The sequence below is a fragment of the Electrophorus electricus genome, chromosome 2, assembly GCF_013358815.1.
Source record: "Electrophorus electricus isolate fEleEle1 chromosome 2, fEleEle1.pri, whole genome shotgun sequence".
Classification (NCBI taxonomy): domain Eukaryota; kingdom Metazoa; phylum Chordata; class Actinopteri; order Gymnotiformes; family Gymnotidae; genus Electrophorus; species Electrophorus electricus.
The window spans coordinates 14264152-14290080 of record NC_049536.1 but is presented as its reverse complement, the minus strand read 5'-3'; the positions used below and the strand labels follow the sequence as shown (position 1 = coordinate 14290080).

The 25929-nt window shown below is 42.3% G+C and overlaps 2 protein-coding genes across 5 annotated transcripts in view; one reads left to right on the top strand and one right to left on the bottom strand.

Moving 5' to 3' along the window:
- The first annotated feature begins 270 nt into the window (after positions 1-270).
- Positions 271-17206, top strand: impdh1b (IMP (inosine 5'-monophosphate) dehydrogenase 1b). Of its 4 annotated transcripts, none has more exons than XM_027014257.2 (16): positions 271-530; positions 1502-1600; positions 1683-1760; positions 7414-7462; positions 11004-11105; positions 11192-11266; positions 11642-11848; positions 12111-12198; positions 12352-12551; positions 12993-13083; positions 13215-13310; positions 13623-13766; positions 13947-14091; positions 14243-14386; positions 14656-14739; positions 15427-17206. In XM_027014257.2, exons 2-16 carry the CDS (start codon positions 1503-1505, stop codon positions 15446-15448), a joined length of 1623 nt encoding a protein of 540 aa, XP_026870058.2. In that variant the 5' UTR covers positions 271-530; position 1502; the 3' UTR covers positions 15449-17206. The 4 variants fall into 4 exon arrangements, with proteins under 4 accessions (XP_026870058.2, XP_026870056.2, XP_026870059.2 ...); XM_027014255.2 differs by having other exon boundaries at positions 271-555; XM_027014256.2 differs by lacking the exon at positions 271-530 and adding an exon at positions 1034-1160.
- The window catches only part of LOC113579983 (proline rich transmembrane protein 4), a 21530-nt gene continuing 12072 nt past the window's right edge, over positions 16472-25929 (bottom strand). Inside the window, exon 4 of the mRNA XM_027014254.2 lies at positions 16472-20279. Within this exon, the coding sequence (XP_026870055.2) occupies positions 18244-20279 (2036 nt within the window). The 3' untranslated portion in view covers positions 16472-18243. The remainder of the gene's footprint in view (positions 20280-25929) is intronic.

Sequence of the window (25929 nt, the reverse complement as noted above, 5' to 3'; positions counted from 1 at the left end):
AGGACACCGAGTAATGTATAGACTTTGGTCTAATGTGATAAAAATGGGAATGTGCTCAAGCACTGTACCAGGTGGAATAGGAAGCACTTTGGCGATTCTGAATTTATAACAACTGAAATAGGGTCTCTGCAATGGATGCAGACCTATAGAAAACGTTTAGGGTGATACCGGATAAAAATGTAACTCAAAGTATCTGTAGTAACAGTTACATCAGCTGACCGACAAGGGTTAAAACCATTCGGTCACCACGTGGATGCTACACTCCTGGAGTGAGGGAGGAGGATGTGACGCTTTCTCTGTCGGATAATTGCCTGTCTGCATAAGATGAAACAGTAGCAAAGAGTAACCAAAAGATTTCACAGTGCAATATTAAACTAGAAGAACAAAGTCAACAGGGGGGGGATTAAAATCGGATGCTTGCTAGTTCGGGTAGTGTTGTGTTAGCCTAGTTGAACTCTTACGTTAGCTAGCTAGCGCTATCTATATTTACTCGCCGACCCTCACCAGACGGCTTCGGTCCAGAGAAACGTGTAAGGACACTGCTCATCCTGAGAGGTTTGAAGTTTGCTATCACACTCACATTGTGGAATATGACATTAAGCGGTCTTGTAGCAAGTAATAACAGACCACGTAGCATGATGGACCGAACTGTACCTAACCATAGTCAATCGCGTATAGTTGGCTATGCTAGCTAGCTAGCTAAGAAAAAAACGGAAACCATTCTTCCCATTTTAGTGTGTGTGTGAAGCACATCTCTCATGCGTGGTTAGCTAGCTAATTACATTAACTTGCAGATGATAGCTACCAAACAAAAGCAGAACATACAATTTGATGCATAAATTTAGGGACTGAAATTTGACGCGAGCTGAACATTTAGGCTGTGGTCGTTCCCAGGCGATCATTTGTGTGGACGTTTATCTTTCAACCTCATGCGTCCGAGGTGCTTTGTTTTCCTCACCAGAATTAGGAAGCCAACTACGCTAGCTACCCTACCATTCTCAGTAATTTAAAAATGTTCAGATTCAGATTTACATTGGGGCTTTTGTGGGGTATTGTGCTTTTCATATTTTGGGAGGATGTATGACCTGAAATCGTAGATCGGGCTTAACCTGATACGCATGTCGTCGTTTGTCAATTTCCAGCACAGCCAAGGTACCCGGGTAAGCTGGCTGAGTTTCCCAGTATTTACCAAATGTAAGTCACGGGGCTAATAGATGCAGGACGGGTCTGCGTTAATAACATAGCTGTTTGTCTCCGTTCCATTTTTAAATGTTGCGGGAGTCGAAGGCTAAAAGTGTTTGAGAGATCATTCCGTTGGCTTGTCTGTGTTCTGTAGCTATATGAAGGGAACTGTAGGATGATATGTGTAGAAATAGATTAACAGTGGGTCATGGCATAAACATTCATTATTCTGTTAGGGAGCCAAAGGGCTTTCGTTTGGAATCTGGATCTCGATCAAAACAGCTGCATTTAATTGTTGCTGTGCTTTGTTTTAAATTAGCATGGCAGATTACCTGATAAGCGGCGGGACGGGTTATGTTCCGGAGGACGGAATGTCGGCCCAGCAGCTGTTTTCGGTTGGAGATGGGCTCACCTACAAGTAAGTGCCGTTTGCATTTAAAGGATGTCCAGTTTTGGTTGCGCTTCGGCGTGCGTAATGGGGTACAACGTTACGTTTTCAGCACATCAGACCTGCCGTCTGTCCAAGACGGACTCACAGCGGAAGAGCTGTGCTCTAAAGGGGACGGTATGACTTACAAGTGAGTAAAATGGCACTTCATTTGACTGAGTCGCCTTCCTAAATGGGATCAGAGGAATCAAATGATTCTCCCCTTAAGAATGGCGATCCCCTCAATTTAGCTTGAAATTTGAGATCTTTAACGAAGAAGCAATTTTTGTATTGGCTTATTCCTTTTAATCATAATTCACATTTACGGCATTTATCTAATATAAAAGCTACAACTGGACAAGTGTACATTTGCCAGTCTCATTTCCATGAAGTCATGCCATGGACAAAGCTATTTGCAAATGGGTGAAGCCTTTTTGCTTTTCCAAGATTTTCCATTTTCCAGTCTTTGACCATTCTGATAATTGTATATTCTAGCTATTTTATACTGTTCTAGCTTTGCTGAATATATTTTTCTCACAGCTTTCACTGACTTCTAAAATGCTGTTGTCCCAAATGCCTGGTAATGAACAGTCATTTTAGCACTGTGAAATGTGGTTTTGTCACTATTGATGGGAATAGTTATAATACATTATTGGTTGTCACTCTGTTGTACATTAGTTTCATACCTTTTTTCTATCTCACCACCTACAGAACCTTTCACATAGTTATTTTACTGTAATCTTTATGATTTTCCTTTAATAACTATGAAATGTACAAGTATGCTATTACTGAAAGCAAAACTAATATCTCTATGATAGGTCCACAGATCTTGAACATAAACTTAGTAAACTTGCCTTGAAATTGGTTTATTTTGGATGGGCTGTGCATCAGATTATTATATAACACACATCTGAGTTTCTTTTGGTAGTGGCCTTAACCAGGAGAACAAGACTGAAGTTTGAAGGCAGCCCTATGCTTGAGTTCCCCATTGTGTGTTTTTAAAAATAACCCTTTATTTAATCCTTTAAGACCTGCTGATAGAACTAGTGCATTTTACAATGCATCCAAGTTTGAGTTTGTCTGGATTTGTCTGGAGTCTGGATTTGAAGGAACTGTAACTTATCAGGCAGCAGTCTCCAGTTCTTCTAAGTATAACATTATTATTGATGATCTGTGGTGTCTGTGGTCATATAGAAGTACTGCATTGCAGAAAAACACTGAGCAGTCAGTCAGTGAGTGATAGGCCTTTTAACAGTGTTGGCAGTGTAAGAACAGATGAATGAATAACAAAATGCCCAAGCTGATGCGTTTGGCTTGGTTCTTGATGAAGTGCATGCGCAGAAGCAGGGTGGGCCTCACGACTCCTTAAGCTTGGTCATGTGAGAGTAATGAAGAAGAGAATGGGCTAGGTAGCTGCTGTTCCTCAACTTTTCATCTGAGCTCTTCAGTTCTTTTATACATAAACACATGTTCACACACTTGTACAGTGTCACACTTATACTTGACCAGGTGCTTATTGATTTGAGTTCACAAACAAACGACTGTAGTTGTCACCTCACAGCTAAAAGATCATACTGCCTTGTTTTGTCTGTGTTTATCAGCTGGGCATTAGTGGATGATGAGTAACCATGCTTATTGTTTCATACGGGTGCAGTTTATGCAGCTATATAGCAGGGCTCGAAGTCAGCATAAGTTAGCGTCACATTTTAACGGGATGAGAGGGGAAGCAAAGCTATTCTAGTTTTTCATTTTCTAGTTGGTTCCATTTTTAACTTTTCAGATTTCCTGTGATGTATTTTATTGTGATGCTTTTGTTAATCAGTAGTTTTTGTTCTTTTGTGAATAGTTAGCAAATGTTCTGCAAGGTGTGATAGGTTTTTGCCATTGGAGTGTGTATGCATGTAGTTTAGTTTTGTGCTTGGAATTCTGCATGAAGTGCTACATCTGTCTTTGTTTAGGTGTTTTTGCTACATATCTTTTTATTTTATGTCATCTTTTTTATTTTAATTTTTATTAATGTGCTGAAAGATTTTAGATTAAAAAAAAAAAATTATACTCAGTGCTACCTGAACATTTGTCAACTGCAAGATTCACCCTAGCTAATGTAAACATATTTTCTGGGGTTTTTTTTTTCTTTTTTTTTTTTTTTTTGGCTGATGAAAAGGATTTGGGAGTGTGAGGGTGCAAAAACAGCAAATGAGTGACTGGCTGAGGATTTTGTCATGCTCCACTCTAATCATACAGGGTCCTTTGGGAGTCTGTGCTTAGTTTCTGCTTACTTTGATAGATGACAGATCCCCGTGGGTTCATTCTCTGGAAATATTCTTTGTTGAAGCATTGCTGTAACACTAAACACAGAGTTGTGATGACTGCCTTTGTGTGGGTCTTGTGCTTATTTATTTACTTACCTATTTATTTATTTAAAAGTTCTGTTGCCCGACTTGTAATTTATTGTAACCAGCTGCTAGTTTCCATATGCTATATCTTCTGTTTAAACCAGTGTGTCAGGGTGAAGGCCAGCACATGCTTCCTTCATGATATGCAGGCAACTGCTACATCTTTTTAAGCTGTTGCTCATGCACATCCTGGCTTTAGGACATTTTGTTAAACAGCAGTGGTTTCACGTGTGTGTGTGTGTGTGTGTGTGTGTGTGTGTGTGTGTGTGTGTGTGGTCCTTTCTCCTGGACCTGCTGCCACGACTGAGATGGTGTCTGTTTTGGCACTCTGTATTTTCTTCCATTCAGGCCCGAGGACATCACTTTGAGCTGCCGTTCGCTAAAATTAGCAAGAGTGTATGTTGTCGTGGCATGTCTGAGGGATCCAGAGGTGCTCTTAAAAGCAGACAGTGTTAAATGGCCTTTTCTTGACATCCATAGCATGTGTCGCAGTTTGAGTGTGTGGTCAGCATGCGTGGGCAAAGACATGCCCGTCCCTTTTTCTCTGTGGGAATACAGGCTTTCAGTTCAAGCCTCAGGTGGCCAACCACTAGTTAAGGAGGAGAGACTGGTGGGCGGGCAAGGGCCCCGTCACCCGCGCCAGACAGAAGCACGCCTCTGCTCCTTTTCAGTCCTTACTGTCGTCTTGCACTCATCCGCCAAACCACGCTTAGCTGGCTGTCTGTGGACAGAGCACACTCAGTTTTCCCTCCCTTCCTCCTCGCCGTCGGTCCGTATTGTTTACATAACCTGCTCACCATGGTCTGCTGCGTTTTTATACTGCGCATTCCTGCAGATTTCAGCAGGCTGCGGAGGGTTGGTCTTGTGTGTCTGTGCCCAAAGCCACGTCTGACCTAAGCAGATTCAGGGGCCTTATTTATAAAACTTTTAATTCCAGAATGAAAGTTTGTGTGCACATATGACCGGAAAAGGTATACACCCAAAAGAATTCAGATCACAATCATCTTGAAAATGTGTGCAGGTGAATGACCTTCATGTCCTGCCCTGTTACTGCCCATAAACATACAATTCAGATTACCCAAGAAATACTTAATATGGAGTGCCCCGTTCATTATTGTGTGGTAGTAGCGACGGTGTCAGCGCGAAAGGCCTAAAAGGGTATTTTGCAGAATGTGAGGTTTATGTACTTGCTGGAGATTCATTCAAGAAACAGTGTTTGGTAGCCTCAATGTTGACACAGTCAGCAAACCCAAGTTTGAGCGGCAGCATGTAGCTTCAGCAGTCAGTAGTGTTCTACAAATGTACTGAAGCAGACTTGGAAAAAGGTGATGCAAAAAAGTGAACATTTGCAAAGACAAGAGTGTAATTATGACAGGTGAGGGGAAACCCTGCACTCCAACACAGGCTTTCTAGTTAGCATAGTAGTCTCCCACTTGATGCATCCAGACAATGTCATCTGCCTTTTAGAAGCCCGCTGACGCACTTCATGCTGAGGGCGCACGTCATTGTTGTCTCCTATGCACTATGTAGGTTATAAACTGTTTGAAGGCATAGTGACTGTCACCTGCAGGGGTTATTGCAATATGTCTGCAGGTTCCTCTAATTCCATTTGGGAGACTAATTGTTGCCATAAATAGAACTTTTGATGATGGCCTGTTCATCCACCGTATAAAGAAATCCTAAGTGCTGATATCAGTTTAATTATGACAAGCGGAACTGCTGGTATCTCCCAGTCCTAGCCGCTAATACTTGGAAACAACCAGCTGCCAGGAATGTGAAGGTCATTAAGACCCAAGTGGACAGGTATTGGCTGGTTTCACATGCTGTCTCTTTAAACCCAGGTCCAAGTCCAAACATTATTCCAAGAGAATGGCTATTGGATATCTAAATCGGCTCATTAGTTGTCAAGAAATTATTTTTAAAAATCTGTCACGCTCATGCCTTATGCAGTTGTTTGTAGTCTTTTAAAGCCAAAATATCCATTGTGCCATAGAAAATGCAGCATCCATTCTAGCCTTTTTAATTTTTTTTTAAATAAATATGTGAATTTGAAATTTTCTGTAATTATCCTGTAATTTCTGTAATTCTGTAATATTTCTGTAATTATCCATAACTACTAACAAATTTGAAGGCTATAGATAGTAATCTGCTGCAATAAATATGAGTACATGGAAACAAGCTAATTGGCTGTTCTACACAAATCAAGAAACTCATCGGACAAAAATACTTTTTAGGCTCAAATGTTTTTCGTGAGTAAATGGCCTATATGCAGTAATTATGGAGCTGCATATTTATTATTTAATCTGGGCTGTTATGTGAGAGGACAGTAACTTGTACACTTTGCTGTAATCCCTTACATTTTACCCAAACATGTCTTGTCACTCTATAAATGTTGGGTATGGCTCCATGTGCCAGTCAAAGTTTCCGTAAAAATATGCCCAATGTCCCGCCAAATATTTTACTTTGTAGACACACAGTTCAGACCTGTTTTAAGTGAAGCCCCAGGATATGGCTGTTCACATATGGCCTCATTCCTGTTCTGGTTGTCTTATGCTTTTCTTGAGAGCCACGCTTGATTCAGTTGGCTCAGTCACACAATAAGACCCTGGGTTGCTACTTGCCCATCTGCGTGTGCTTCCCAGGCAAATGCATTTCGTTGGATTTCAGGATGAGGGCAGGATATCACAGCAGTTGCATCATGTGGGTTCTTTTTATGGTGTGTATTATTGTGTCCTTGGTTGACCCATCATATTTTATTATCTTATGTATGATATTCAAGAACTTTGATAGATGGCATGCCAGTGGGTTCATTCTCTGGAAATGTTTTGTGTTGACGCATCGCTGTAACACTAAACACGGGGTTGCGATGACTTGCCTATTTCACATTAATTGTGACATTTGTAATATTGCTGTATTTGCCATATAACCTAGAACTCTGAGAGTGCTTCTGTGATTCAGCTTGGGACTGGTGAGTCGTTCTTGTATGAAATGGATATTCCAGTTCAAGGGTGACCAGTCCTGTCAAATGCTGGTAAATTTTGATGCTGTGCTCACCATTCCTAGCAAGTGAAGAATGAACATAATTGGTGCATGCCATTTTATGCAGTTTGATGTACTATTACTTTAGCTAACTTCTTCCTGTATGGAACCGTGTGTACTGAGAACGTGTACAAATGCCTCAACACAGGCGCGAAACGGAAAGGACACACGCGCCTCCATTTCCTTCCCACTTTTTCAACGCAACTTTTGAATCAGCTGCTGGTTATGAAGATGCACAAGTACAGCATTTTATTAGTGGTCCCACCCTGGGAGAGGAAAGGGTTAAAAAATGCAAGCTTTTTAGGTTTGTAACTTATGTGAATGGGATTTATTTCAATTTTTCTTACTCTGTCTTTGTGTCTTTTCCAGTGACTTCCTGATTTTGCCTGGCTTCATTGACTTCACCTCGGATGAAGTGGTGAGTCGTCGTCCCTCTCCTCCTCTAAACTGCTTGCTTCCTTTTTTTTATGGCTGTTCCTAATTAAACAGCCGTCTGTGTTTTGTCCATGTGCATAATTAGCTCAGTGTGCACTTCCTGTGGTTTCGAAAGCTGTTTGTCTATGGACCTACAGTCATGGCTGTTTTGAGACAGGTTTTTGTTTTTTTTTTGTCAGATGTTTAGATGGTATAGTGTAGAACAATTATAAGCATTTCATACGTTTTTTGTTTTTTTTTTAAACTATTTATTGATGTACATCCAGTTTAAGCAAAGACTTTAATATTTAGAGTGTTCACCCTTCTTTTTAAAGACTTTTGCAGTTTGCCTTGGCATGCTGGATATCAGTCAAGATTTTGACTGAGCCCATTCTTGCCTAAACAGTTCTTGGAGTTGATCTCAGTTTCTGTGTTTGTATGTCCACCCTCTTTTTGAGGATGGACCACAGGTTCTCAATGGGATTGAGATCTGTACTACCGAACCTTCACGCATGTGCGTGCGTACTCACACTCACTCACACACCAGGGTTTTTCATGGCTCACAATAAAGCAGAGGTTGTGGCATCCTGATCATGGGCACACGCATATGTGTACCATCGCCATCATGGGCGCACACATATGTGTACCATCCCGATCATGGGCACACGCATGTATGTGTACTGTCCCTTCAGCTGTTTCAAGCAAACACTTACAACGCAAGCCTATTTTAGTTCTGCTAATTATATAATTGAAATAAATGACCATTGTTAAAGCATATTTGTTCAAAAAAGTGCCCTGTTCAACATTAAATACAACATAAAAATAATGCATTAATTTACACAGTTAAACAACAAATTGAAATATAAAATATTGTTTTTGTTTGCAGTTCACAGGGTCCCTAGCGCAGCATAATTGAACATAAATATAGCCTAGCATTTACTGTCTTGTTGAGTAAATGAAGCAAAGACATGTTGTAGAGGAAGCAGTTTACTGATTTTATATTTAGTCAATGCCTCCATTAGCCTACCTCAGTACACCATCCTGGTCCATCTTCAAAGCAGTTTGAGGCCTTGTGAATGAGTGCAATGCTGGATATAGAGACAAATCTATACACACACACACACAGAGTACAATTAAATGCTTCTTTGCATATCCCAGCTTCTTTGTGAGCTGGGATCAACCTGGGATCCTGCGCCCCTGGAGCTGAGAGGGTTAAGGGCCTTGCTCAAGGGACCAACAGTGGCTATATGGCAGAGCCAGGATTTGAATCCACAATTTGATGAGGTGGCTGCATCATTCTATGCAGGAAAAAAGCCTGCACACACTAACTTTATTTATTTTTCAATAGAAGCTGTGTTTGTAGTTCTGAGTGTTAGTCCCTCATTTAGCCAGACAGCTAGTGACAGGGGGTACCCTGCATTTGTACTCATACTGTCTATTTATCCCAGTGTTCTGTACTTCCATTTTTGTGATTTAGTCAGCAGCTCAGCCAATATGAAAATGGTGTCCTCTTGTCTTTGAAAAGGTTCAGTTGAAAGTTTCCACCATTTGGTCAGTAACTTTACCTGGCTTCTATCAAGTTTCATTATCCAATTTGAATTTGTGCAAATATTTTCTCTTTGCTGCCTTCCTGTCAGAAGGGTCATTGCACATCTGTCAATCTGCTTCTTTAGCAAACTACTAATCCTGTGGCCATCAACCACAAGTTCAGTTTTTTGTTTTTTTTTAGAATCATGGAGGTTTATTAAAACCAAATTTTGTATAGTTACCAAAGATTGGAACAGCATAAATGCAACCATTTTAAATTGCATTTATGCTGATGATAATGCTGCTGATCTTCACTTTCTGCTATCTGGAAATCTATCTGGAAATAGTAGGGTATAATCAGTTTTATACTATTATCTATTATTCACCAGATGTTCTGGAAAAACATTGTCAGACTGTAACTGTACTGGGCATTTGCCTTTTTTGCAAAAAATAGATTTTATTGAGGGTTTTAAATGCTTTTAATTTGAAAATTTAAATTGATTGCCATGTCCTTTTATTTTAACTGATGCAACATTGGCAAACAGTCTTGCTGGACCGCCGTCATTGTGTTCGTCATCCTGGTGTTATCCATACATCATTTGAGAGAAGTACGTCATTGGAAATCTCTGAAGGAGGCATAGATTGAGTGCTCTCTATGGTGGCTGCTTTTGAGCACAATATATTAGTCCAAATATTAGTCCACTTTGTGCTTAGCAACTGTTTATGACCAATAACTAACAATGGTTGTAATAAGGTTTGATTTGGTGCAGTGTCTGAAATGCAGCTGATCTTTCCTGTTTGTTTTATACCCGTTGGCATTGCAAGTCCTCCTCGGTCATGAGGATTGTCCATTGTCATGAGCATACCACATTACAAGCCAGCATGCTGGAATGTTAACATGAACAACGCGACTAGCTAACATTAGTCATAATAATTCCTGGTTGTGGCATCTGATGCTGGTTGGTGATCATCTATCGGAGTACTCCGTGATGTCATAACTGTCAAAACATGGTGGCGGCCATATATTAATTAGCTAATTAGGCTTATGACGGGCTTACCATTGAAAGTTGAATAGTGTGCACTATGAGAGAGATTTTGAACAAGGGAGAACCCCCCCCCCCCCCTGCTTTGAACTCTTGCTGTTCTCCATTGGGGTGGAGATTGCTGTTTTGAGAACTCTGGATGAACATGCTGCAAGCAGGTAGTTACGGGAGGAATGTTGAAAATTGTTTTTTTGAGTTATCAGAGTGATGGGAACATTTCTCATGCCTACAACACTGCCTCTCTGAAGGTCAGCAACCGATGCTTTTTTTTTTTCATTGGAAGCAGACTGTTATTGTGAACTAAAATTGAGAGTGTAAAATTGAGACTCTTCTGCTGAAAAAAACTAAACAGGTGTCTGATCATCTAAGGTTGAAGATTTGCTGAGGAATATTTCCTGAGCATCTCGGCATCTGTCTGCCATCTGCTGCTGTCATGTATGCCAAAACAACATGGTCTATTATTTATTTCATGGCTGTACTTATGTCCATACAGTGTAGTCAGCAAGCTCACCCACTCATTTTCTCTCTTGTGTAAAGATATTCTCAAAGGAGGTGGCGTTATGATTGCTATCAAGTTTTATCAAGTTTTGCCCTTGATCAGCATACTTCCAGCTTGCTTAGAGAGAACGTGGTGTTAACATTCAGTACTGCCCTCTTGTGGTTGCTTAAACACCCTTAAGAAAATATGCCTATAGCAGGTGTTTTGCACTTGGAATACAGATCCTTTGTTGTGGTGGGCGATAGGAAATATTTTATCATTTTCTTTAAATTTAGGTTGGTTAAAGTGTTATTACAGTGTAAATACACTTTTTATGTAAATGCTGACTGAAAATGCTGAGATCCTTTTGACATAAATATAAATTTCATTTCATCCAGAAGCCAATGTATTGGGCCTGGACTAATATTTTTGTTCCTGTGATTTATATACCATAGGGTAATTCATGAAGCCTAAAGCTCATTACACTTACTTTGTAGGATCTGACTTCAGCCCTTACCAAAAAAATCACACTGAAGACACCACTGATCTCCTCTCCTATGGATACTGTTACAGAGTCCTCAATGGCCATCGCTATGGCAGTAAGTTCCACCTTCTTCTTAAAGGACTTCACGTTATTGGATTGAACATCTGTCAATTTACAACAACTCCTGTATTTGTTATCTAGCTTATGGGTGGGATCGGCATCATTCACCATAACTGCACCCCAGAGTTTCAAGCCAATGAGGTTCGCAAAGTGAAGGTAATGTGACTGACTTAACTGTTGTGTTGTCAAGTAAGTAAGCAAAGTAGCTTTGGTACGTGTAACACATTTGCTGGGTTGGGCAATATTTCATATTTTCCAACTTCCTGATATTTATGTAAGGCCAACATTATTTTTTTTTGCTGCTGCTGTTCAGTAACTCGGTGCAAATGTTGTTGATCATCTGTATGAATGTAGTATTGTCCCAAATTGTGCTGCATTTGATCTTGATAAAGCTGGGTGTGAATGGGTCAGCATGTTGATTTGATTGCAGTGTGCATTTGTCTGTTTATTCATCTTTTAAGCTACATGCCTGCCTTTCTGTGAAGTGGTTCTAGCATGTCCTTTGATGTAAGCGGGTGCGTGCATGTGCAGAGGTTCGAGCAGGGCTTCATCACAGACCCCCTTGTGATGAGCCCACAACACACAGTCGGAGACGTGTTTGAGGCCAAGGTGCGGCATGGCTTCTCTGGGATCCCCATCACCGAGACAGGCAAGATGGGCAGCAAGCTGGTGGGCATCGTCACGTCCCGAGACATCGACTTCCTCTCCGAAAAGGACCACGGCAAAACCCTGGAGGAGGTGTGTATCTGTGCCTGTGCACTCATTGTAGCCTCCCAGAGCAATCTCAAAGGGACCCACTGCCACGCATGGCTTCATATAGGCCTGCTCGAACATGTATGCTTGCTGAAAGAGTCTTTGAGGTCTTGGGTATTAGCCAGCGAGCCAAATTAGGTGGTAAACTCTGGGCGAAGTACTCAAACATGTAAGATTGAGAGATGGGGCACTGTATGCTTATTTATGAGAGCAGCATAATGAAAGCCTACTTGTATCCAACCTATAGGTTATGACGAAAAGAAGAGACTTGGTGGTAACTCCTGAAGGTGTCACGCTTAAAGAGGCCAATGATATTCTGCAGCGCAGCAAGAAGGGTGAGGGACTCAAGGTCCTGGTTATGACTTTCAGAAGTAGAATCTCAGGGCACTTACCAAATGTGGACAAATATGGAACTGGAGCTGCTATAGCAGCAACAGGCATGCGCCTAACATGCATGAAGTGCCGCACGTGTGTCTGTTTTCTCTTAGGTAAACTCCCCATAGTCAATGACAGTGACGAGCTGGTGGCAATTATCGCCCGCACTGACCTTAAGAAAAACCGAGATTACCCCCTGGCCTCCAAAGACTCCCGCAAGCAGCTGCTGTGTGGTGCCGCCATCGGCACCCGCGAGGACGACAAGTACCGGCTGGACCTGCTCATGCAGGCCGGCGTGGATATGGTGGTTCTGGTGAGCTACAGAACTGAGCTTGCGTAGAAAACCCTACTTATCTGCGTTCGGTTTCTAACTGATAATTATAATGTTCAGGAGTGACCCCCAGTCTTGGGCCACCTGTTATATAGTCTGATTATTAATTTCAGTAGTAGTAGTAGTAGTAGTAGTAGTAGTCACAATTTATATAGTGCCTTTATCAAACTCGCGGACGCTTTACAGACATATCGGCTTTTGCCCTCCTCACTCACACACTCACATGTCCAGCTTGTGAATACGTCACGTTCTCTTCATACGTCAAATTGTCTGCCTCAAGAAGATAACGCTATGTAACGACTTTGGTTCTGTGAGAGCTATTTATAGAACTGGTGGTTTTGTTTGGTGCTTGGTGCTATTGGGTGCATCTTATTTCTCCTACAGAGGTCAGTTTGGAAAATTTGTCATGCTTTGTTTTCCTAGGATTCCTCACAAGGCAACTCTGTATATCAAATCAACATGATCCACTACATCAAACAGAAATACCCTGATCTGCAGGCAGTGGGAGGGAATGGTGGGTCTCTTTGTTCTAGCTTCTGTTCATATAATTGGTCCTGCTAATGCCATGATTGCTTATTTCAAAATGTTTGTTGGGGTGCGCGCACCTGTGCGTGCTGGCGCGCGTGTGTCTGTGTGCGGGTGTAGTGGTGACGGCAGCCCAAGCAAAGAACCTAATCGATGCTGGAGTGGACGCTCTGAGAGTAGGCATGGGCTGCGGCTCCATCTGCATCACTCAGGAAGGTCGGGATGACGCATTTTCACGCCGCACACGCACGATGCTGCGTTCGTACTCCTCACCGAGCGTTGCACACCACAGTTGCATGCTGCGTCTCCGCTCCTCGCTGAGCGTTACCCACCGCAATCACGCGACACTGCATTCATACCCCTTACTGTTACATACCGCACCCACACGATGCTGTAATTTTGAAGTCCCAGAAACTGTTTTAGCTTTGTCAAGAATGGGTGCTTAAGATGTACTTTCCTAATAAAATTTTACGGGCATGGTCTCCTTGCATGTGATGGATCTGTGACTGACTTCCTCTGTGCTTGCAGTCATGGCATGTGGGCGTCCCCAGGGCACTGCGGTGTATAAGGTGGCGGAGTATGCCCGCAGGTTCGGAGTGCCCGTCATCGCGGATGGAGGCATACAGACCGTAGGCCACATTGTGAAGGCTTTGTCACTGGGAGCGTCCACAGGTTTGCACCGTGCTGTTTAAAGGCCCACTCTCGCACCGTTTGCTTTGCTAGTAGATATACCCACTACTGTATGTGGGCCAAAAATTTAGTGCAAGATTCATTTTACTTTTGTGCTAATTCCAGAATTGTAAAGTTGCATGCCCCACCATTTGATGACCTTTGACCCTTTTGTCTATGTAGTCATGATGGGGTCGTTACTGGCAGCAACCACAGAGGCACCTGGAGAGTACTACTTCTCTGATGGTGTGCGGCTGAAGAAGTACAGGGGCATGGGCTCTCTGGATGCTATGGAGAAGAGCACTAGCAGTCAGAAACGCTACTTTAGGTAGGTGTGTATGTAAAACGTTCCAATAGTGCATACATGATGCATGCCAACCATTCCCATGGTGCATTCATTTTACCAAAGGCCTAGAGAGAACAATTTTTATCTTCTTGTTCCCCCTTTTCTGGCTCTGTGCTGATTGGCTGGTTGACAGTGAGGGTGACAAGGTGAAGGTGGCTCAGGGAGTGTCGGGCTCAGTGCAGGACAAGGGCTCCATCCATAAGTTTTTGCCCTATCTCATTGCTGGAATCCAACATGGCTGCCAGGACATTGGAGCCAAAAGCCTCTCTGTGCTCCGGTGAGTGCTGCCAGCAGTGGATCACTCCAAATTTGACACATGGGGGGGGGGTTGACTGAGGAGCAGTTGTTCATAACCCACCTGGTGTATTCCTGCCATGATCTGTAAGGGCACCTTTATTGTGTGTGTGTGTGTGTGTGTGTGTGTGTGTGTGTGTGTGTGTGTGTGTGTGTGTGTGTGTGTGTGTGTGTGTGTGTGTGTGTGTGTGTGTGTGTGTGTGTGTGTGTGTGTGTGTGTGTGTGTGTGTGTGTGTGTGTGTGTGCGTTTAGTTCTATGATGTACTCAGGAGAGCTGAAGTTTGAGAAGAGGACCATGTCAGCCCAAGTGGAGGGAGGAGTGCATGGGCTTCACTCGTAAGTGAACAGGGATGCCACTGCACTATACTGTATGTTTTATATAGATTATAAAGTCAGCAAACCAGTATTAACATTTATGAATGTATTAACTGATAAGTTATAAATGATCAATTATCAGTATTATTCAAGCTGTGTCCTGTGCTGTTTCTTAGTTATGGTTGCTATATAATGGTTCTTTAAACTTGTAGAAAAATATAATCTAAATCTGCATATACCTGCAAAATAATGTCTATGTATAAATGGTGTGTGTTTGCATATTAACTTGATGCACATTTTATAATGTTCTTTCACTGAATATTTTAATTCCAAATCTGTTGTTGAACTGAAAGGTTTATACTCCATTTGCTTTTACAGTGTGCAGTATCGTAGTATTTGATCTCTTTCCTATGTCAGGCTGTGTAGTTTTTTACTACATAGGCTTTTTACTGTGCATGTAGTACGATTCAGCTCTGTGTAATGAAGTATTCTTTAGAAAGGAAGGCTCAAGTGTGATTGCTAAATTCATAAATTGTTATACAAGAGTTGGCATGTTGCTTTCCTCAAAAACAAAAACAACAAAAACAAAAAAGCAAACAGAAGAGGTTTCTGGATTGAGAATGAAGCATGTTATTGATCTTGTTGACCATACAGTACAGCTCTGTAGGCCAAATCAACCAAGACATCTGGCAAACTGTATTTTCCTAGGTACGAGAAACGGCTGTACTGAAGGAGGGGTTCCAGCGTGGACATCGGGAGGCCTGATGTTCTGATCTCGGCAGTGACCAAATCCCTTCAACCTAACGGACACCTCCGCTCAAATGCCCTGTTTGCCAGTCTGATTCCATCCTTCCATCCTGCACTGTCGTTCTGACAGAGAAAGGAGAGGAAGAAGGGGAGAGCGCTAACACACCCTGTGCCCCTATCCAACAAAAACGAACAGCAAACACAAAGTATGTGACCATTGCACTCGCATGGAGTATCAGGGTTTACCAAAAAGGCCTGTCACAGTAAGACCTCATCCTGTGGCGTGCGTGCATGCATGCTTGTGTGTGTGTGTGTGGGCGCAGGTGTGTGTGCGCATGTACGCAGGAGGGGTATGGGAATGCACTAGCGTGTTTGGAGCGAAGTCAGTTTTGTGCCTCAGCTGTGATGTCATCTGTCTCTCTTCCTGCTGCTGCGCACCCGCCAATCAGCAGGCACATCTTGAAGGATTCAATGCCAATATTTCCAACCACACTGCCTGTGCGAAGAGCTCCAAAAACAAACAAATCAATCAATGCTGTAAAACTCTAAAGCCAATCTTTTGTGTCGTTGACCAGTTTGTTACTTTAAAAGAGAACCTTTTTTTTTTTTTTTTTTTCTAGGATCAGTATGAATGGTACGTTACATTTTCTTTTGATTAGCTGAATGCCTGCACAGTTAATAGTGTCCCACCATTTGGACCATGTGAAGAATCTGCTGCACCCCTTTCTCTACCAGTAAGAGCTCCTGGCAACTGTGAATATGGTAGTCTTGGTGTCTCAAATATCACCAAACGTTAATCAAGACCATTTCCTGTTGTTGACACCCCTTAGCATTTCACTTGACTAATGTGAACCAAAGGAGGGAACTGATCTTGAGCAGTCAGCTACTGAGCAGTGGCTGTTCAGCGAATGTCCTCTGCAATACGAACTACTCAAATTAATTGGTTGCTTTTGGGTAAATGCATAAAATGTGCATTGGGTGCCAAATTTGCAAGAAGGGTTTTTTGTTTTTTTATTATTATGCATGATTTTTTTTAAAGCCATAACTTGCCTGTCTTAATGGCTTACTTTTTTACTGTTTATGTACTGACAAGTTCATTTTTTTTTTAAATTTTTCTCGGGGGAGGGGGGTGCGCTACCTCAACATTTAATAAGGGCAAAATAAATAATCAGTGGAGAACATTTTCAGTTAGAGCCCCAGATGAAATCTTTGTATGTTTCTGCTGCGTCTCTCTCCTAAAGCTTTGCCTATTGGTGAAACTAGTGACATGCCTCAAAGCAGGAATGAAGAAGAATACCCAAATCAGAAGACTTGACCCAAAAAGCACCACAAGCTTGTTGTATTATGTAGGGCTGTCTGGAATCTGAATCTTTCTAATTGGAACCTTTTTTGGGATTTAACTATAGAATTGATATATTTGACAACTGTGACGTGTTACCATGGGCTTGCCTATTTAAGTGGACTTTGTTGGTTAATGTTGGAGGTCTCTGACTCTGTTCGTAGAACATTGTAAATCACCATCTGTTTACACAACCATTCGCAAGTAAACAGTGATAAGATGGTGGTAGGATTTACACCATGATGTACAAAGACAAATTCAGTATCCTTCAGTTACTGGAAGAACTTGCCCACTGGTAGCACCCTTCCCTTACGCCTGAAGTCAGATGCGTTTACTGTAGTATTTCCAAATCAGTTTGCTTATGCCGTTCTTGAATAAATAAATTGAAGCAGTTAATTACCATCCTTTTTTTCTTGTATTGTTTAAATTCAAGTGGAAATCTAAATTTTCCATTTAGTCTTTTTATTTTACACCTGAAAGGATTTCTAGTAAAACCAGTTACATTGTGGTACAGGATTGCTCAAAACGTGCTCTACAAGATGTACCAAAAGTTATTTGCCTTTATTTTAAAATTCATGGAAGCAATGGTTTGAAACTCCACAGATAAATAAATTAACTAGTTTATATCAAATGTTTTAATTGAGAGATGGATGGCAGTCACTTAAGTGCTTAGTCAACCGGACATTACAGAAAAGCTGCAAAATGTGAGTTTTACCTAAAGCTACCAGCAGAGGGTGCTGTATTGGCAGTGGCATGTCCCTTAATACTCTGGGGCCAGGTTTGGCCCTCTAAAACTGAAACCATACCACATTTGGTCACAGGTGTTTGCCTCAGGATAATAAACTGAATAAACTGTACAATAGTAGGCCTAAAGCTGGAAAGGCATTTCTAAGCATACGGTTATTCAAATCTTAAATATACTTGACAATTTTTCTGTAGTGCTTTCATTTTAAAATCTATAATTGCATTATTACAGTAGGGTAGTCAGTAGTCTTAATTCACTTACAGTAGTATTCATATTAAATTTATAGTCATATATTGTCCAAACCTGTACAAACACCACTTAATTTACTTGAGAATTCATAAAAGCCTTACAAATTTTCATGTCCAATAATAAGCTTGAGAAACGTTCTACAAAAACCTTTCATAGCTTTTGACAGGTGATGGCACTTAGTTATTCATAATGGAATAGCATCATAAAGGTAGCTTATCCCCTTATAGATAAATTCATACATATCAAACATTTGGCATGTTTTCATCTCTCTAGACGGCATTCATTTTTAGGCCATGATGTGGAGCACACAATGTCAGATTTAGCACCTTACTGATGATAATCTACTTGCTCATACAGACTCTTACTCATATTCTTTCACTTTTCTTCATTCAGTTAATTGCCATCATACCGTTAGTGCTCTATATATGGACATGGAAGGGTTTCCTTAGAGGTCAATAGTCTCACTGCAGACACTAAGAGCATCTATCTGTCTGCACACACTGATGAACTCCTCCTGCACGGAGTGATCAAACTCCGTCTGCTGCTCTAGCGTTTCCTGGGAGCTTTGAGTTCTGTATTGTCTTTGCTGGCTGGCTTGAGGGCCAGTTGTGTGACTGCATCCAGAGCTCCCACTGAGGAGAGGAGGAGGAGGTGGAGGAGGGTTGTGTCCCTCTGGGCTAGAGCACAGCACCAGAGAAGAGCCTGCCAGAGATGACCTGTAGAGGGAACAAGAGCTTGAACTGCCTCTCCAGCGCTCTGGAGATGAACAGAAAGAGGAAGACGCAGATGGAGACGGGGAGGCAGGGAAGCCCAGCGAAGATGTATCCTGTGAGGTCTCAGCAGGGAGAGGGGTGTCAGGTAGCATCTCCACGCAAGAGGAAGTCCGGTACAGGCCTGGATCAGAAGGCTGGCTGTCTCTGAGGGTCTGGGCACTGCTGGAACCTGTGTCCCTGCCCTCCAGGGAGTGGTCACTGGAGGTGAAGGGTCTCATAGGGCTGAAAAGGCTCATTGGGAAAAGGGCTTCGCTGAAGAGTGCCTCGTCAATGCTGCGGCGCAGGTTGATGGGCGACGGGGGCCGCAGGTCCGCTGTGGAGTCGCTGGTGCAGGAGGAGCCTACTGAGGGAGCGCTAGTATTTGGAAGGGCATCAGGCAGGTCCAGGTCCCGGTATGCAAGGGCCCGGTTACTATGGTACAAGAGGTCCAGTCCGTTCAGGCTGCCCATATGCTCATCTACCAGTGTGTAAAGTGGCAGGCATTCTGTCTCGCCATGTCCGATTGGGTCACAGATTGCCAGCTTCTCCTGCTGATTCAGGGACCACTGGTAGCTCCCAGGAATGATGGGTGATTTGGCAGCCAAGAGTTCCATCCAGCAGCTGCCGGGTTGTGGGAGGTGGTCAGAACAGTAAATGGGTTGTGATACCACCAAAGCCAATGTGAGGCAGACACAGGCCTCGCACACACGGCAGCTCAGCTGGAAGGCCCACCATGGCCAGGGCTGGAATACCTCAGCTCCTCCAGTGAGACCCACCGCATGTAGCATGGCATAGAGCTGGAGTCCAGCACAGGCCAGAGAAAAGATAGCGGAGAGGAACACTACAGCAGCAGCTCGGTCCCAGTCCTGACTCTCAGCGAAGGGACAGCGGTTGTAGCGCTCGGCTGGAGTTGGTGAGGTGTTGTTCAGATGGTAAATGTGCTTGGAGTCAGCACGCACGTAGCAGTAGAACACAAAGTATGCAATAGATAAGAAAGTTGCTAGAGCCACAAAGACACCTCTGGAGATCAGCGAGAGGAAGAGGCAGAGCGGCGCCCCCTGCTGATCAACCTGAAGCAGCGTGACCGGTCCGAAGGCAGTGGCAAAATGCAGCAGGACCAGGCAAACCAGGCAGCAGGGCCTCTGGAAGGCGGAGTAAGACAGCTGCATGCGGGAGCGCATGGACAGGAGGAGGAAAACCAGTCCGAAGGCTGCAGTCATGCAGGGAAACGGGGCCTCGTATAACAGCAGCATCGCCTCGGTGGAGGCAATGCGGTCCTGGTGGCCATAAGCATCGTAGAGCAGTGCAAAAGCTCTGCTGCAGCCAGCACCTAGCAGGAAGAGGCTGACTAGAGCGAAATAGCCACAGCCTGAAGGGCAGCACAGAGGCAAACACAGAAGGTTAAGGGCAGATGCCAGAGAGATCAGACAGAACACAGTGCCCAGGCCGTAAACATGTGCCTCCCATGCCAAACCCCAGGCTGCCATGGCCCTGTTCCAGTCAGAATAGAGTGAGACAAACATGGGCAGGGAAGGAAACAAGACGGGGGCCTGCGACTGATTACTGAAGGTGAAGCTTATATTGTCACCGTTGCTGTAGTCAGTAGGGTATGTGGGGGCCCAAGGTCCACTGAAGTTGCAGACTCCAGAATGTTCCATGTTGCAGTCTGGGAGAGCAGAGACTTGGGTCATATTTGCCATCCAGTCTTCAGACACTGTGGCAAGCACCACTGGAACAGAAAGAGAGCTTAGAGTTAGTCAAGTAAATAAGAAAGGACATGTTGGATATGTTGCTGCCACTTCTCATATCAGACTAATTTTTTCCAATAGAACTCATGTGATGTGACTGAAAAATGTGGCAGGGATTGAAACGGATTTGTCTGCATTTGGTAAACAGTTCCTCAGTATCAGACGAACTGGTCATAACAGTACCGCTGCAAGAGCCATGACTCATAGATTGAGAATTCACAATAGTCTTTTGGACCTCAAAGGTGCAGAATCACTTGCAAATAAATATTTTAGACATATTTTAGAAGGACCAAACTGAAAATGACCCTTCATTTTCTGTTATTATAAAAAACACACACACACATACATACATACATACATACATACATACATACATACATACATACATACATACATACATACATACATATATATATATATATATATATATATATATATATATATATATATATATATATATATATATATATATATATATCTCAGAATAGATTCCTTTACTTTGCTAAGTGTGATAAAATCTTCACTACCTAGGAAACCTGTTTATTAGTAATGTGCTTTGAGTCAGAGTATAATATACCATTGGAGGGCAGTGTTGAATCAGTGGTCCACATCAGAATAGGAGGTTTGCTGAGATTCAAGGTGAGGCACTGAGGGTATGTGTTGCTATCTAATGTCTTTATCATGTCCTAAATGCCTCAAAGGCCTGTTTACAGTGAGAGATGAGGTAGTACAAAGAGCAAAGTCTAGAGAGACCAAGGCTGTGGACAGAGACCACAATCACTTAGACTGATGGACGGAGACATAACATCTGCTCTTTCCATATCAATGTAATTGTGATTGTATGATTTGTGTCACAGGATGGCCTAAGCAGAGGTTGTAGTTTTGGATTTGGTGGCTTGGCTCAGTCGCTGAGCGCTATTACATATATTACGGCTCAGGCCAGCCTGAGCACAGGCTCTCCTGTCTCTGTGTTAAATGCTTTCAGCTGCTTGTTCCAGTGTGCCGAAAATATGCCCTCATAGAGTTACTTTTAGTCCAGAAATAAATCCTTAGATGAACATAATTAAAAGAAGCTTATAGTTGGGACTGTTTACCTCATCTGATGAGCCTGCTGTTGGGTAAGATCTACTCCTGCTCACTTTACTTTGCTATTCAACTCCAAGTTGTAAAAACGCTAGGCACAAGAATCCATTTTGCTGCATTTGTTTTCTTAAATGGATAATACTCTTTTCCACACCAGTATATGTGCTGGGAGCAGGCTGTTGTCCCCCACAAAGGCTGACACCACTGCCTCCTTTACACAGAAGAGCAGATCTATAACAAGTTAGCTACCCTACTGTCCAATCAGATGCTTTTTTGCTGACTTAAAGGACAGGTGCCTTATTGTGTTTTAGGACAAACACTGGTAAGGAATACAGAGTAAAAAACATGAAAAAAACAGTACAGAGACAAACCAATGACAGCACAGCATTTTGATTATTATAAATCAGATTTAAAATGGAGAATGGCTGGAATTGTTCTGCACCAGTAATACCATATCTCATTTAACAATATTTTTATTTAAAAAAATATTCATTAGTTAACTGTTTCCTGCTACACCCAGAGCCAAATTTAATGTTTTCTTTATGATGTTCCCTCTTTTAAAAGGGGAAACTTCCACAGAGAAATGAGTCCCTCCTAGAGGTGGGTTTGTTATTTCTGCACTAGTTTTAGCCTTCCTTACAGATGACCACCACTTTCCCCCAAAATAACTAGTGGGTTTGGTCAGTGGTAAAAAGTGGCATCTGTTTAGAATGTGTGAGGCTTGTATCATGCTAGGAGGAGAGATGATTAACTCTTGCCCTCTCTGTGGTTAATCACTGTGTGTTTGTGTGGACAGAAATGCATGATGCTATTAAATGCCATCTGCAGCCAACCTTGGACATCTACTGCCCAGGAATGGAAGTGCCCAGGCTGGCCAATCTTTAAGCACAAGTAACACTTCTCTGGCTATTTCCAATAGGGCTGACTTTCTAGCACCAAGTGAGGCCGATACATGAGAATATAACCCCCTCAATTTGGAGTATTACTGGCTGGACATGAAAGCACCTTGGCAGGCCAAATTTGAATCGATCCTAGCCCCCATCTGGGGCTTTCAAATGAGATCAAGCCTGATCTTTACCCCGAAAAGAGGCCGAGTAATTATGCTACACATTTCATTTCAAAATGACTGGTTAGCCATTTTAGCAGTACGTTAAATACAGGTTACCACGCAACCCTTTAATCTGCTAGTTTCATAATCTAATATGCAGCATGGCATACTAAATGTAGAATTTCAGACAATTTGATTGATTCTGCAGATTCTTTAACCTCAGCTCTACCACGGAGCCCATGGGAGTCATTTTGCCAACATTTTATTTGGTCTGTAAATTTTAAGAATATTGCAAGTGCTTGCTTCTCTATCCCGTGAGATGTCCTTACTGAAGCTGCCTGAGAGATGTGTTTTGTATTTGATGTGTTGTTTTATGGTAGGCATGCAAGATTAAATCAGTCTCCTTGTGTGGGAGTAGCATTATTTCACTGTGCTGATTTGGAATTAAATGGATGCAACTGGAAATGATTGTCTTACCCAGATAATATGGCTACTACTACAATCTGAAAAACAATAAAGACAATTATCTGAAAATGGTTCTCTATTTGATAACTGATTACATCTATGCCTTCCGTATTACCAAGTCAGCCTAACTTAAACTAGTGGCAATCATAATCCTACAACACGATACAGAGAGCTGTTTTGTTTTGTTGTCTTGGTGCGCAATAATTACTGGCCTTGCCTCGTTCTGCATGACTACTTAACAGGCCTGAAGTAATTAAAACTCAGGGCACCATGTCAGTTATCAATGAGGACTGAGAACAAATGGTAGGCACTAACAGGATGTGGGTGGCACACAGACCTGCCACTGATAAGAGGGATTGTTATGGCTCCTCTCCGTGTTTACCTTTGCCTTCCGATGGCCTCCAGACTCAGAGGTGTGGAAACTATGACGAGCCTCTGTGCTCAGGCCAGACATCAAGCCTAAAGCCTGTCAGTCAGACTTCCCTGCCTCTGTCCCATGTTTATTTGGATATGGCTGTGAATTATATGGAGTGTGGCCTGGTCACCCACCAGTTTGACTAACTGTCACCACACAGATGAGAACAAAATACCTTGGAACTGTTTTCCTTCCCTCCCATGTTATTATTAGGAGACTATACAGTGCGGTTTGGGACAGGATGTGACAGGGGAGTGGACAGGAAGTTAACAGTGGGGGATGTCTCCCCTTATACACAGCGGATTACGTGGCCTTTACTCTCTAATGTTGGCCTTGGTAGGTCTATGCGTCCTATTTGATTACGTTTAGTGTACATTTTTAATGTGGTTGAGGAGAAAACAGCTGTGGTATGGGTTAAAATGCGGATTCTTGGTAGGTGTTAGGTGCAGAGTCTGGAAAAATTCAATTGGGAGTTCTGCACAAATTCAGTTCACTCAGGAGTTCCGCAGTGTTTTCTGGATTGAATACAATTTCTCTGTGAAGTTGACTGGATCCAGTTGGATTAGCTGTGCACCTGCCACACACCCTGCCAAGGAGATGAAATGACTCAGTCATAAATCCCAGCATTCTATGTGTCTGGTCATTTGACTGGTTAAAAGGCAATGGTTCCATTATGAAATAAAACATGCTCTCCATACTCCACAGTTGTAGAGCTAAACCCACTTTTTTTTTTATATGTTCAGTCTGAGCTGGACTTGGAATGAAGCTTAGGAGCTTGATTTAGAAGTTTAGATGCAATTTATATCGAAAGCATTGCCTACAGGTCTGTCTGCTCCCTGTCAACACAGCATTGGAGCTAAAGCATTACCTAAATGTAATATTGTTCTGTTTTTACACAGTCTCAGTGCTATGCCCACAGCTGACTAGCAATTACTAGCATGGTGATCTGAGGTGACCTGCAGTTCTGTTCTGGTGCTCTGGTTTGACAATCATAAAACTATTACAGGTTGGGTTTCATACCAGGTAACGGGTTCTTTTTTTACTCTCTTATAGCCTCAGTTCTTGACCAAACCTTATACTTTTGATGAACATTCTAACTGGCCTATTTTAGTAGGTTTCATAAAGAGCTTAATTTGGTTTGGAAGCTTTCATTTCAGCTTGGAGTAGCTGTATTTTAATGATAACTAAATGATAAATGGCAGGTGATTACAAAGACAAATGCTCTTATTTTCATTAGGTTGTATAAGAATATTGTTAATGAAGGAACCTAATCCCTCACATACACTAATCAGTGGTTCACAGGGAGACGAAACAGTCGTCCAGCCTCACCGGTGTGATACTGACAGCAGTTCTCTGCTCTCTGAGGCATACACTGCTGTGCCTACCCACCAGGCAAGGGCTTGTCAAGTTTTTATCTGCGCAGCTTCTCTTTCAATTTCCTCCTCTCCATAAGGATGAGTGGACGGCATGGCAGCTTCATACATATTGAGGAGGCATATGCTCTGTTAGCTCAGAGGAGCCACTGAAGGAGACAGCCTACCATCAAATACCAAACATAGTCTTTCCCTCAAGATAACTAGTGTACCAAGATCAATGTGTGGACACACATAATGCTTGCTTAGGTTCCTTAGTAGTGTACCCAAAAGACACTACTGCAACTATTTTTAGGGCTTTTTGTTAGAAAAGATTGTGCCTATTTCTGACACTTTATGCAACACATAACACATACACAGCCACAAAACTTAAGTCCATTCCAAATGTGGCACATTTGACTGTCTATTAATGGAATTGAGGTTAGTCTACTGAATACTCGGTGAGAAAGTGGGTTAGGTACCACTACAGTCACTGGATCTGAGCTCCATCTCAAGAGGTGGCCTTTCAAAACCACGCACATCTGCCTTAGTGCTTCATGCTTTTCTGTCATTGAGCAAATCTTGCATTGCACGTTCCTGCCCTTTCAGCTTGGTGCTTAGAGTAATTCTTTGCTTGTTATTTAAGGAAACTTGGATGTGCAAAAAGAAGCCCTCACCCAATATTTGCCTCTGCTCCTTTTGGAAGCAATTACAGTTAGGTAAGGAATGGCGAAATTGGATTCAGTCAGCCACATCGCAGAGGCAGATTACAGGTAGAAGTGGTGCAGAGTGATTTTTACCTTTGTCAGATGGATCTAGGTAACAAGACATGAGTGTAGAAAAAAATATACAAACCAAAAGGCCAGTCAGTGTAACTTGACCGTGGACAATAACAATTAGATATGAATAAAGTGGTATACAATTTGGAGAGCTCTAGATGGTACAGCATAAAGTTAGATTCATTGGTTAGCATGACACAGTGGATAAATATTAGATTGAAAAACAGTGAGGTATTCCTTTAACTAAAACAGCATGCTAACCGAGCTATCTAGCTTCATTGTACAATGCTGTGTAATGTGGCCTTTAGTATTTAAAATGTGATGTATTTAAAACCTGATAATATAAAATACTCATGTATTGGATATGATGTTGATATTGTTTACCCTCAAAATACCAAAGAATGTCATGATTGGTGCAGCTTTGTGATGCCACAAGGAAATAAATGCGTGTGTAGAGTTGAGTGTTTGTTATATAGCAGTGGTGATGTT

What these genes read in the sequence shown, in the direction of transcription:
- impdh1b (XM_027014257.2), top strand. Translation starts at nt 1,503, where the DNA reads ATGGCAGATTACCTGATAAGCGGCGGGACGGGTTATGTTCCGGAGGAC. An exon ending in GGAGATGGGCTCACCTACAA is followed by an intron (nt 1,601 to 1,682) that starts GTAAGTGCCGTT and finishes TTACGTTTTCAG; the next exon opens with CACATCAGACCTGCCGTCTG. An exon ending in ACGGCAAAACCCTGGAGGAG is followed by an intron (nt 11,849 to 12,110) that starts GTGTGTATCTGT and finishes TCCAACCTATAG; the next exon opens with GTTATGACGAAAAGAAGAGA.